The following is a 13,157-nucleotide window of genomic DNA, read 5'->3' as shown; positions in this document are numbered from 1 at the left end:
GTCTACTACTTTACAAGTTCAAACACCGATACCTTTTACGTGCTTTAGCCTTAGTTTCTGACAGATTGTTTTGCAAATAGGCACTTGTCACCTTGGACCAAGTTTAGGTCGTTGCAGTGCTTTGCAAACGGACATTAAACACAGCTTAGAAATCGTAAATTTATTACGTATTTTATCAGAGAAAGTTATTGCGCCACACAATGACACAATACTTAAACGTTAGTCTGTAACACTATGTGTCATCTTTATGTTGCAATTAAAATGCCTGTGTATTCCAAAACAATTGCAATTGTTGCGTTTCAACCGACGTTTGTTCGATCAATGGCGTCTCTACAAGCTCGTTTGCGCTTAGCTGGAAACGTTTTGAAACCGACGTAACTTGAACAAAAACAACATTGTGACGTTATACAAAGGTCAAGGCCGGGGGTGTGCGGAACTCCCGTACTCTATCCCAGTGTATGGAGTACTTCCTGCAAAATTGGTACAGCTCTCTGCGACCCCTCAAGTTTGTTAAGCGACCCCTTCCGGGGTCGCGACCCCCAGTTTGGGAAGCCCTGCTTTAGGGCATTTTGCGGGGACCTCGAAAAGGTGGAAGTAATTCTATATCCTTATTTGGCTTCAGTTTGTGCAACTGGATAAGTTGAATTTCAAGTTCAAGTGAGAATCGACCGTCTCCATTGTTAAACAATAGGCTTTATTGCATGACAACTAACAAAAATGCAATTGTTCGCGCACAATTGTAATGTTTTTGTCCTGTCTGATTTGGATCATTGTTATGCGCAATTTTGCATAACTAGCTAAAATCCTGCAATCAACTTTCGTTTTTCTGAAATACACACTCAGACTTACGTCAACACATTTAGACTTAAAGTTTGAGAAAAACTGGGTTCACGCAACCGAGATAAATTTTGTCAGGGATTGTGTTTCATAAAATATGGCAACCCTACTATAGGCCTAAATTATTTTGGAAATGTGTTTATATTTTTCTGTCTTACAGTCCCTTTAGCAGGCTAAACTGATGTATTTTTCTGATCTAACAAGGCAGCGTTTCGTCTGCAAAGGCAAAACACAAAATCTATAACAAAACAAAGATATAAAAGTAAAGTTTATTTTGACACTTTTTCGTAAAACCCAGCAATAGCAAATGGATTCAAGTACTACAAACTCGGTGGTGTTTAAAGCAGCTATCCGAAAATATTGGCGTAATTAAAACCGTCAAAGTGTTGTTTCGAAACAAACTTTTTTTTCAAATAAACGCATTTGAACAAAAAGTAGAACGACACTTATCAAAAACACCAACGTTGGCGGATACGAATAAACCCGTTTGCTCTTCGGTGTGGCCACACTGTGCTAAAAATATTTTGTCCCACCAAACCAAATTAAGCAACATAAACCGGCAAGACTACAAATATTAGGACAATATGGAATATGGAACTACATCGGTCGCAAAATGTATAGAATGTAACAGTCAACAATCAGTTGTAAACAATTTTCAGCGTTTTTTGTTGCTGCTCGGTTTCACACGTTGCAGGGCGGTGTTCCGGGTGCGATAATGTTCGTTGAAATCCAAACGCCAGCTCAGGTTGCGAAGATTCGCGTCGCTTTCAGTATCCAACTGACGGAGAAACATAACCACCATGTCCTACGAAAAATGCAATTTAAATCAGGTCAGCGGACCCAAAAGCGCTAAGGCTTGAAACAAATGTTTACTGGGGCACTAATATTTTGTGTAGTAGTTATTTTCACAAAATGTACAAGTTATATGGCGCATTGAGTTGGATAAACATATTTAACATTAAAACCCGTTTTGTTGTATATAAGCCGAAATCAACATAATGACTCTAGCTCAGTAGTTCTTAACCTTTCGTGGACCATGGCCCGCTAAAAGTGACTTTTCGACCTCGTGGCCCCCTTTAAGTAACCCTGTAAGACCTGTGCCCCCCTTAAAAATGTAAATGACAATCGCGTGTTGGCATTCCGTACTAATTTCGGCTTTAAAAAGATCGAATAGAGTAAACAAGAATCCGAAAAACCTTAATATATAGAGAAATAATATGTGAAATAGTCTAATAAATTAGGGAATAAAGTTAAAAGGTGAATTAACACCTTTTTGGTGAATTAACACCTGTGGCCCACAGAACACAGCTCGTGGTCCACATGAGGGCCACGCGCCCTGGTCGAGAACCACTGCTCTAGCTGGTTGATATATGGACTGGAAATTTTGAATATTACCTGGTAGGCACATGTGCAGACTTTCAAACGAGCTCTCATTTCAGGAACAGTGACCCTCTTAAACTCACGACGTCTCTTCATCTCCTCTTCTTCCTTTTCAGAGTCTGCTCCCCACACACCCTATACAACACAACGGACAAATGTTTATAGTTTAAAACATGAAAAAACAACTATTACGTTAACAAATTCCCATTGAAAAAGAAAAGCACTAACGTTTTGTAACGAAAATCAAACTTTCATATACTTGTATTATCATTGAATGGAGTTTTAATTGTGACAGAGTAAAAAGGTTAAAAAGTTTAGGAAAACAGACAGACCTTCTTTTCGGCATCTTCTAGCTCTTTTTCATATAGCTGTCGTTCGCGCAGTTCAGCGCTCGATTGTTCGTATATATCCTTCTGCAGATATTCAAACTTGACGATTTGGTCAAAAATAGTTCTCAGCTGCATCAGTAGATGGCTGCGAAAAAACAAGTTACCGTTGACAAACCGTTAACAAAGAAAACTTTAATAAATCTATGCGTTTTTACACACGGTGTACATTTCTGACCTCACTTTAAAGTCGTTCAATAATAGCGAACGAGTAGATTTGTGGCGAACCAAGCGAATTGCAGTAATCAGTTACAGTAGTTCTTGCTTTGTACTTTACCTCGACGGGGGATCAAGCAAGCATCTCTTCATAAGCGACTCTAGGAAGGAGTGGTGAGCACCAATTATTTCGTCAAAGTCTTTTGCTTCTTCAAGTTTTAGCTGCAGATCTGCCCACGAGCATTCCAAAACCTATGAAGCAAATACGTATGTGTGTAGACAAGCTATAACAGTCTTGGAGTTGTATGTCGACCTGCATAACGTTATACGACATTATTTTTGCAACGTTAAAACAAAACATGATAAAAAAAGCAAACTGTTGTGGCCAGGCATAAATCAAGTTTATTAGTTCTCTGGTAAAAGATTTTGGCTAAGGTGGCCTTCATCAAAATACATTCGCCACGAAGCTATAAAATTTAAAGCTTGGTGAGATTCCGTCAGTTCGAAGATGAAAACCCTGCAAACCACAATAAACAAACCCACCTCAAATGCGATGTAATACTGCATTTGATGCACGAAGTGGACCATCTCGGCGGCTAGAGTATGGCAATGGTGCAACACGCCTAAAAAGCAAGGAGTCTAAATCGTTGTAACTTGCTAACTGCATTATGTTTCCCACCTTTAAGATGAACAAGATTATGCGCCAATTTACGGGTTTGTTCCATTGTGTTGGTCCAAATCAATGCAAGTTGGTATTCCATGCGTTTAGCCCGCCACAGAAAGATGAATATGCGAAGGTACACCAACATCACATCTGGGGTTATAAGCTGTGAGGAGCAATAAAATGTCGAGTTATCAAACCCAGTTGTAAATATCAATAAAAACAGTCAAAAAGAAACAAATTTGGTCACTTTTTTTGTCATTTAAAAAAAAGTTACAAAACCGTTTTTCTTAACAGTTTCATTCTGGCGAAACTCAAAAATAGTTTGGTAACCATTACAATATTTGTAAAACCTGTCCAACCTACTCAGTATTAACACGGTCAATATCAAACCAATGTATAACAGTACTAAAAAGTATCAGAAACTTATAACTTTATTGTACCGTGTTTAACGGTGGATCCACGTGGTAATCGAGACTAAACACATCCCAGCCACAATCCCCTGGGTTTATCTCAAGCAGACGGAAGTCAAGTCGAGCCAGGACGTCAGAGTCTTCGAACTGTGCATTGGAAGCCCGAACTGCGGCTTCAACTGGCCCACTGAGATTGTGACGATAAAGAGTGGTGGCCGGTTTTGCTAGCTCGTCTCTGTTAATAAACAAACATTGGAATTTCACTAAGGTTTGTTTGAACACAATTTACAAAGAAGAAAAGATTAAAAGATTTGACAAACGCCTAGATATTAGTTTCAAGTTTTGATGTGGGGTTAAATACCACTTTTATATTATGTAGTGGGATTTTCAGTTGCTATGTCTTCATTTTTGTCCATAATATTCTGTTTCAGTTTTGGTCACACTGGAAAGTGTCTTTAACCAAAAACTTTTGTGAAAATGTTTAAATAATGAAACTTACTGTAAAAGATCAAGCAAGTGGCGTATAAAATCACCCTGGCCCAGCAAGAGAAACTTCCTTAGTGCATGGAGGTGTGTGAGCATCTTGTACCGATCATTAAGCACAGATAATAAGTGACAGCTTGTTGCTTCATATGCTTTATCAACTCGCAACTTTAAATCGCTTGCAAACTCCAAACCATAACCTTGGAAGAAAGTAATGAATACAAATTTGTTTCAAAAAGGTGTTTGAATGTGCAATTCAAAAAGGTGTCTAAATGTAAACAATACATAGACAGTAAACAAGTAAGGCTAAAATAAAAGAACTGAATTTTATGATAAACCATTTGGTAGCAAACACATGCATAAAGTTTGCTAAACTTTGTCAAAATAAAGATGTAAATATATTTAATTTCTAAACTAAAAAATAAAATAGAAAACTGTTTTACATTTAAAATGTGTAATGTCCCAAGAAAAAGTCCATTTAACCCATTTTAACTACTACTAATTACCTTTGGGTCTTGCTTCATCCTCCAGTGACTTGTCCTGTAATGGTATTGGGGTTCGATCACGACAAACAAGACGCAAGAAATTGATTGACTTCCCAACAAGCAAAATCTTCTGTGCCTGCTCCGTTTTAATGAAGGAGGGAACCATCTGATGTCTCATTCTATATTTATCGTACCACAGTCGCTCGTTTCCAACACTCAGATCAGCAGCAACAAAAAACTGCAAAAATATGTCTTATTTTAGGAGATTTTCTAAGTTACTGCAGTTTAACAAGATAGTCCAACAATCTAAGCCAGGGTGGTCCAACTTTATTTTGTTGCGGGCCATTCAAAATCGTTAACTTATTACGCGGGCCAAGGTTTAGATTTTTGCAGGAAAAACTTTTTTTCTAGGTTAAACTCTAGGGTATACACCTATACACCTTTTTTATCTATAGATAAGTTTATTTTTATATTTTGTAGTTATTTACGAAGTAGAAGCTGTCAAAAACATTCAGTTTCCACTCTAGCGCAAAAAATGCCCCTGCACGGTTTAAAGAAGCAGAACCCTTTATTACCAACAATGCCTTGTCATTCGTCAAAATAGGAGATTTTGCAGTATTTAATAAGTGTTAATTCTCTCACTAAGAAAACATTGAATTATTGAAAACAAAACTTATGGTTGTTTTTGAAATGTTGGGACTTTCGCGGGCCAACAAAATTATCTCGCGGGCCACAATTGGCCCGCGGGCCTGCAGTTGGACCACGCTGATCTAAGCAAATGAAACCAGTGACAATTATATACTAGCAAAAAGATGTACCTCATGAAATGGATCGTTCAGTTCGCCATCATAGATCCAGCATTCAACAATGTGGAAGATTGGCTGAGAAACAATCTGTAGTACACGCCTTGTGATGCTTTGTGCATTTTCATCCCCAGTTTGCATGTATGAGTACACAACACTGGCCAAAGCACCACCTTTTTTGCCTGCACGAAGTCAGTAATTTTTAACATCATAGGAACACTATATACGGACTTGAAAAGTAATTCAATCCTGACGATGACAACAGAGATTATTGAAACATCTGCATGATGTATTCTATATACACCAGTACTTTAGCAGTTATGTTTATGATTAAATTTTAACATCGCATTTAGGAAAATACAAAGCTTGATTTTAACATCAGTAACTAAATTGCACTTAAAAAGACAAGCTTAATAAATTTAGTTTTGGTTGAAAGGAAATATTTGGGACCCACCTTGGCAAATATCCACCAGTGTAGCAATCCATCTCAATCTCTCAAGTGGTTCATATGTCCACACAACAAGCTTGGACAGCGTAAGAGCAGAGTCATCTTCAAATCCAGAATCAACTTGTTGAATTTGGGATTGTAGTACAGAGAGAAGTCTGTAATATTCGGTTAGTTCTTGCTGCAAAGCTGCACAGAATGCCTAAAAAAATGAAACACATTAGATAATGTTATGTTTTAACCCAAAAATAAAACTAAAAGAAAATTTTGTTCAAAAAGCACTTTGAAAAAGATACATTGTGGCCCTAAAAAGAGCATTTGTGCTTAAAGCTAAAGAGCATGTTTTGTTCTGTGTACCTGGCCAACAAGCCCAAATGCTTTGTCCTTGTTGTGGGAATCAATGTATTTCTTGATGTGGTTATGTAACCAACCCAATTCCGCTAAACGATGAACAACCTGTCGATCCTGTTTGTCAACTTCAATCTGTGATACACAATTAATTTCACAAACAAGTTGGATGCAGATTATAACTACAAGGGTGGCTCGGCACATATTTCAATTGCACATACACTATAACCTGTTTTGAAACGTTAATATATTCCCTACACCTTTTTATATTGGGTCCCATACCACCCACTGTCTTTTATAACCTTAGTTGTTTCTGCAGGCAGAAACTCATGGGTCCCCCACACATGCAAAGTTAAAAACTATGCATTTCAAAAGACATCCATCAGAAAGTTTGGTATTTTAAGAAAAACTGTGGTCAGATCTTCGCTTAAATAATCATGCTATTAAAAGTACAATGCAAATCTGATTCAATTCACACATTGTTTGAAGTTTGTCCTATTTAGTGCTCTATTTATAGAAAAGAAGGGATAAATAGTGGCAAAATAAAGTGAAACACAAAAATCGACACCTATAAATAGCAAATTCTACAAGCTGTCCAAATTTCATTCAATTCCGACATTGTTAAAAACATGGACCCATTTTGGGGGGCTAGTGGGGTAAATGTTGGGAAGACAGGGTTGAACACAACAATCAACAATTATAAATGGCACACTCTATAAGCTGTCCAAATTTCATCCAATTCAGACATTGTTTAAAAAATTCACCCATTTTAGGGGACAAGAGGGGTAAATATTGGGACTTCAGGGTTAAACACAACAATCGACACCTATAAATGACAAACTCTGCAAACTGTCTAAATTTCATTTAATTCCAACACTGTTAAAAATTTCAACCTTTTTAGGGGGTTAGTGGGGTAACTGATGGGGTTTTACACCCAAAAGTATAAAATATGAAACCACAATGACCCAAGCAACAGTCCTGTAAAATTTTATCCAAATCAGTCAATGTTTAAAATTTTGACCACTAGAGCACATCTGACGTCATAAGGCTGTTAACACCCCCTCTGACTGACATGTGCAAAACCGTCCACCAAGTATTGCACAAACACAAGTACCATATGTTCTGTAGCCTATATTATACTATTACACCAAAGAAATTTTCTGTTTGTGGTGCGCAGCAACCTACAAAAACGTTTTACATTTCGGGGTCCAGCGGGGTAAATACTGGGGTTAATGTTATCAAGTCAAACGAAGTAGATGGCACATCTGCATAACCATATCTACCATCTCTGAAAGTTTCATCGACATCCATCAAACATTTCATGGCAAAGTGGGGTGGACAAACTTCAGGGAAGAAAAAAAAAAAAAAAAAAAAAATCGAGTAAAATCAACATGTGTCCCTTTCAGGGAAGGGGACCCATAAATATTAAGAGTTGTTCAACTCACATCTGTTCCAAGGCAAAAAGCATTCTCCCGGGTAGAATGTTTAATGTTCTTTGTTTCAATGCCTTGAAAAATGTAGAGCAGCTGACGGACCAAACTGGCCTCTCCGATCTAAAAAATATTTATTATTTTGCTATTTTTTCTGAAAATAACAATTGGTATCAATCAGATGCACAAGAAGAAACAAGATCTATTTAAGCATACCCCTATCCCTCACCTTTTCTTTATGGCTTTGGGATTGAAGGGTGGTGTTCCTTCCTGTTCTGTTGCTTATATTTTGCAAAGGAACTTGTGCTAAACCACAATAAAATCAATATACTCTACTGTAATATTCTTTTTTATTGTCACATACCAGCAATGTATTGAAAGGTTTTAGAACTGAATACTAAATGGAAGTAAAAAGGAAATTATGCTTACACAGTGTAGAGGTCTGTAGATGACCAGAATCAGAATTTCCCAAATGTGTGGAAGGAGTTTTAGTCCATGCTAACCTTGATGACAAATTGGTTGAAGGATAGTCTGAACGTATAAAATCAGATGGAGTTCGAATTTCACTCGGAAGTTGAGACACTGATTCATAACCTAAATTGAAAACAATAGATAGTAAAGGTAAAAAAATCTCTATTTTATTATGTATCACCTCCTCTTGTACTGGGGGCAGCAGCTGTGCCAAACCCACTGCTTGATGTTAGTGACTGTTGGGAAATTCGACCTTGTGAAGTGTTTGTCACAGGTGTAGATGCAGATGCCAGGCCCTGTCTAAACAGCATGTTTCCACCACCAAACTGTAAAAACAAAGTGAAATGTTAAGCTGCAAACAGTGCACAATGTATCAACCTAAAAGGTCTCATCAGTGCAGCTTATCATTTTATTGATTTGTATGCCTTAATAAAGTGTGGTTGTAATTTAAATAGAACTGGCTTGGTCAACGTTAATTTTATACCTTGTGTTCTTTTTTGTTTGATAGTGCATGTAGAAGGTAGAGTATAGACCAACGATTTTGCAGGTAATCACTTTGCTTTAGTCGTCGATGAAGAATAGCCAGCTTGACAGCATCATCTACTCTTCCAGATTTTGTCACTGTTAATAAAAATCAATATTGATACATTGCAAACAAACTAAACGATAATAAGTTACTTTGAAGTTTCATCTTTTCAATTAGACTGGTTTCATCTATGTTTGGCACAGCATGCTGCCCACAATATGATAACATTCGAAGTGAATATTGGGCTGACTTTCTTGCGGCATCTGCAATATATGTCAATTTATAGGGAAAGTATAGTTAGAAGGAGGCTAGTTGACTGTAAATTGATCACCTGAATCAGGATGTTCACACAGGCACTGACATAGTTTTTGAATCAAAACTTCTGGAGTGGCACTGCTGGTGGACATAGTGCTGCCTGGATAAGAAACCATTCACCAGCATACGACGTTACAATATAATCTGATAGGATAATTTGATATATCTGTCTTGTCACACAAAAGTATTACACCTTAGTATTTCTGAATATTGCAAAACTGAATTATTGTAATGTTGTATCAGATAAGTTGTTGAGTTCATTTAAGAGTATATTTTGCGAGGAGACTATGCCTTGCCACATGGTACAAAAAATATCAAAAATTTTATAAACAGGTAATCCATTTTAAGCATTAAAACACCTCAAAATCAACAAAAAATGCATTACATGAATACAAATGCTATGTTGGTTGTTACTTGTTATTGTTAGATTTACATTTACATTTAGCAATTTGGAAACTGACGTTACGCGCCACTGGCAACGTTTATTTTCACCACAAGGTGTCTGTTAAATCATAAATAACGTACTACCGGTAGTTGCGATGTGATATTATAGTTTCTGTAATCAGCAAATAAAAGTGTGCAGAGAAAATGTAATTGTATTTTATCAAATAATTAATGGATTATATTTAGACCAGTTATGTATTGTTGTTGGATGTTATAACTTTATGCGTCTGCTCTTTATTTGTTTCAACTTATGACGTAATAATGAAATTATGCCTGTTTATTTCAGTAAGTGATAGATATACTTGCAAAAGTGTTGCCCCCCAATTAGGGTTGGTAAAAGCCTATATGCTTGTTATAATAGTATAGGCAGTTATGTGTAATGAAATATTGTACAATTTAAGTCACACCGACTTCTCACGGGGGCTTACGCGACATGAGTCGCCGAACTACAAAACAGAATGTTCAGAAGGTGAGTACCGTATGCAAAACGATCAGTCAATAAAACTTAATCTAAAGCAACACGACAGTCTTGTGCAGGGCAATGACTTTGCGCATATTTTATTACATGATGCGTGGTAACGCTGAATATTTAATGTTGCTATTTTTGGAAATTGCCTCCTGGCACGTTGCTGTTGTGTCATGATTGTGCTGGTGACAGCCTCAAACACATGTGCGATTCTTTATCGACAGACAGACAAAAACAACTATATTGGTAATTTGATACCACAGTCACGAGTAGGAAGACTTAAGACTAAACATAGTCGCTTATTTAACAATAATAAAAGGTCAAGCTGCGTTGGTGAAAGGTTACATCCAGCATTTGTGGCATGGGTTTATGTTCCATGTTCCTACTCGACAGACTCCATTCCGACGGAAGGGTTCGAAGCAGGCGGACGCTACGTCAAATATGGCGTATTACACCTCCTTACCAGGGCAGCCCGTGCCCTCAGAGCAGTATTTTGACGATGAAACTGGCACTTCGCAGCAGCGTGCAAATTCGTTGCAGCAGTTCCCAGATCGACAGCGTGTCATGAACAGGCCAATTGTCCGCGATGTACATCCGGGTTACCAAAATCTTAGCAGCGCAATGGCACCAGTCTACGTTGTGCAACAACCACAACTGGTGCAACAGCCAGCAGGTATAGCATACGCCGCACCACCAACACAAGTCAACGTCGCTCCTGCCGCGCCGGTGGATTATAGAGATGTGCCCGCACCGCGACATGTCCGTGACGTGGAGAGAGTGGAAAACGTAGCGGTATGTGTGACTGGCCACTTTTTTTTACAAACCCTAACAAAAAATTAAAGCCAGTGCTATTGAACAGGTAAAAAGTGGATCCGGAGGCAAGACGTGTATGATCGTGTCTTTGACTTTGCTCATCGTGTTCGTTCTGGGAGGAATCGGCGTCGGCGTTGGTCTTTATTTCAAGACAAGAGATTCAACTAGTACCAGTAAGTTGCATTAAAAACAGTTTTGCCTCAAACACACAAAGTGCTCAGTGAAATTAACAAGATATTTTTTTAGCCACTGGAGTAACGGAACCAATCACTTGCACCAATTGGATCGCTTCGTACGGCAGATGTAAGTTTATTACTAAATGGAAAATTTTGGAACTAATAATAATGCTGTGATTTTATTATTGTCGCTAGACATTAAAGTATTTCGCCTAGTTTTTCAACAACCGTGACATTTCTTCAACAATCACTCTTTTGCAGCATCGGCTGGCGAAAACACCAATTTTCTCGACGTTCTGACTATCATCGCGGAGAAACTGAATATTTCCACTACTGACAAATCACAAATGTTACACGACTTGTTTGTATACGCGGCAAGCGAAGATATTTTAACAAACATTGACACATTTTTAACGCAAGACTTCGATGTTGAGGACGCAGCAGCCATTTATGATTCTTTGTCAGTAATTGACTGGAATAGTGCACATCTTATTGACTGGGAATCGCTTATTGACGAACATGTCACAGACACTGACACTACAAGCACGGCATTGGAATACGGTGGACACACTGTATTGGATATTTTAACTGAGGTCGCGGTAAGAATGGGAATCGATACTAGTGATCGAGTGGAAATGCTTAAGAGTCTGTTTTCAAATGGATTCTCGTCAGCTTTCTTGAACAGCTTGACCCAATACGTTTTGGAAGAAACCCCGTCGGACCTAATATCAATTTTAAACATGTTTGACGGAATTAACTGGGAAAGTATACAAAACGTGGATTGGACAACCCATGACACAAATGAGGAAATTGTAGCTGTCATCGATAGCTTTAGCAACCTTGCAACTGTCGACCATGACAACTTTGATAGTCACGTATGGTTTGGAGACCTTTCAATGCTTCAAATTCTCACGCACGTTGCGGAAAACTTGTATATTGACACAGATGATCGTGCCGAAATGCTTACCAACCTGTTCTTAAATGGATTTAATCGGAGAGTTAAAAGAGGTTTCCGTGAGTTTCTTTCGACTGTCAGCAACGACGAGTACGTCGAGACAACTTGGTACTTCTTCAGACATCTTGACTGGGATCCTCTTCGAAACATTGATTGGACCTTGGTCGAAACTGAAGCAGACATCGAATCCACCATCATTCAACACTTCAACGATGATTGGAGCCCCGGGACAGTCTCGTTTGGCGAACACTCGTTGTTAGAAATCCTTACATCAATTTCGGAGCAACTAAATATCGCTACCAATGATCAGACAGAGATGCTCGATCAGTTGTTTTCCGGCGAACCGAATGAAGATTTCTTTACTGCCTTACACAAGTACATTGAGGAAGAATGCGAACCTGAAGAGGAACGACCTATACTCGACTTCTTTAATCACCTGGACTGGACAACCTTGCAGACCGTCGATTGGGAATCGCATACCGATCTTAATGACCTTGGAGCAATCTTTCACAGTGTTTTTGACCAGAGCGATAATGACGATGATGACGATCACGACGGTGACGACGACGGCGACGACGGCGACGACGACATATGGCCCACATGGTGGTGGAAACCTGATCCCGACACGACAGATCCTACTCCGACAATATGGTATCCACCTTGGCTGACAACGACAACTACAAAACCTTCGACCAGCAAGTCTCCCACTGCTTCCTACAACACAACGTCAGTTTCAACCACCTCCACTGCAACAACCACTGTTACACCTGTTGTGCCGATATGTGTGTAGCTTTAACGTTTTTCCCTTTTGCTTTACTTGTTTTACTCTTTTTTCTACTTTTTTTATAAAGCAATGTTCTGTGCAACAACAAGTTCCCTGAAATCTACATTGTGTTATAACCTACATTTCCCTTTTTCCACAACCCGATTGTGGATTTATTGGTTTCCTTCTCCCTACTTTTTGTAAATACACGTTTTTTGCAAAGTTTTATATTTGTTGAACCAAGTTTAGTGCTTTTTAGGTGCACCACAATACAATTGTGTCTATAAAGTGAACTTTTCTGCTTGGCCAAGTTAGGAATTGCAGCAATAGCAAGCGGTAACTTAACTGCACTTTGTCAACCGCAAGTGGGCACCACAGTGTATCGCATTTAGACATTTTAA

The 13,157-nt window shown here is 38.4% G+C and overlaps 2 protein-coding genes across 2 annotated transcripts; one reads left to right on the top strand and one right to left on the bottom strand.

Annotated features, from left to right (window-relative positions):
- Nucleotides 1-1,092: 1,092 nt before the first annotated feature.
- LOC145214305 (gamma-tubulin complex component 3 homolog) lies at nt 1,093-9,374 on the bottom strand. Its single transcript, XM_080082806.1, has 19 exons — nt 9,156-9,374; nt 8,977-9,087; nt 8,783-8,919; nt 8,480-8,624; nt 8,257-8,421; nt 8,057-8,133; nt 7,843-7,950; nt 6,407-6,532; nt 6,059-6,251; nt 5,620-5,786; nt 4,823-5,039; nt 4,333-4,516; nt 3,864-4,068; nt 3,439-3,586; nt 3,303-3,382; nt 2,881-3,011; nt 2,550-2,691; nt 2,233-2,352; nt 1,093-1,642 (listed from the first exon to the last, which is right to left on the bottom strand). The coding sequence occupies exons 1-19, from the start codon at nt 9,253-9,255 to the stop codon at nt 1,493-1,495; spliced, it is 2,706 nt and encodes a 901-aa protein (XP_079938932.1). The 5' UTR covers nt 9,256-9,374; the 3' UTR covers nt 1,093-1,492.
- A 540-nt stretch (nt 9,375-9,914) lies between these two features.
- LOC145213542 (uncharacterized) lies at nt 9,915-13,068 on the top strand. The gene is made up of 5 exons (XM_080081855.1): nt 9,915-10,052; nt 10,443-10,841; nt 10,909-11,035; nt 11,109-11,165; nt 11,300-13,068. Exons 1-5 carry the CDS (start codon nt 10,017-10,019, stop codon nt 12,781-12,783), a joined length of 2,103 nt encoding a protein of 700 aa, XP_079937981.1. The 5' UTR covers nt 9,915-10,016; the 3' UTR covers nt 12,784-13,068.
- Nucleotides 13,069-13,157: the final 89 nt, after the last annotated feature.

Source organism: Phallusia mammillata, chromosome 2, assembly GCF_965637545.1.
Source record: "Phallusia mammillata chromosome 2, kaPhaMamm4.hap1.1, whole genome shotgun sequence".
Lineage (NCBI taxonomy): Eukaryota > Metazoa > Chordata > Ascidiacea > Phlebobranchia > Ascidiidae > Phallusia > Phallusia mammillata.
This window is presented reverse-complemented; position numbering and strand designations above follow the sequence as displayed.

What these genes read in the sequence shown, in the direction of transcription:
- LOC145214305 (XM_080082806.1), bottom strand. Translation starts at nt 9,255, where the DNA reads ATGGTTTCTTATCCAGGCAGCACTATGTCCACCAGCAGTGCCACTCCA. An exon ending in GTGTGAACATCCTGATTCAG is followed by an intron (nt 9,088 to 9,155) that starts GTGATCAATTTA and finishes CATATATTGCAG; the next exon opens with ATGCCGCAAGAAAGTCAGCC. An exon ending in ACTGGTGGATATTTGCCAAG is followed by an intron (nt 5,787 to 6,058) that starts GTGGGTCCCAAA and finishes GACTTCGTGCAG; the next exon opens with GCAAAAAAGGTGGTGCTTTG.
- LOC145213542 (XM_080081855.1), top strand. Translation starts at nt 10,017, where the DNA reads ATGAGTCGCCGAACTACAAAACAGAATGTTCAGAAG. An exon ending in AAGAGATTCAACTAGTACCA is followed by an intron (nt 11,036 to 11,108) that starts GTAAGTTGCATT and finishes ATATTTTTTTAG; the next exon opens with CCACTGGAGTAACGGAACCA. An exon ending in GATCGCTTCGTACGGCAGAT is followed by an intron (nt 11,166 to 11,299) that starts GTAAGTTTATTA and finishes ACTCTTTTGCAG; the next exon opens with CATCGGCTGGCGAAAACACC.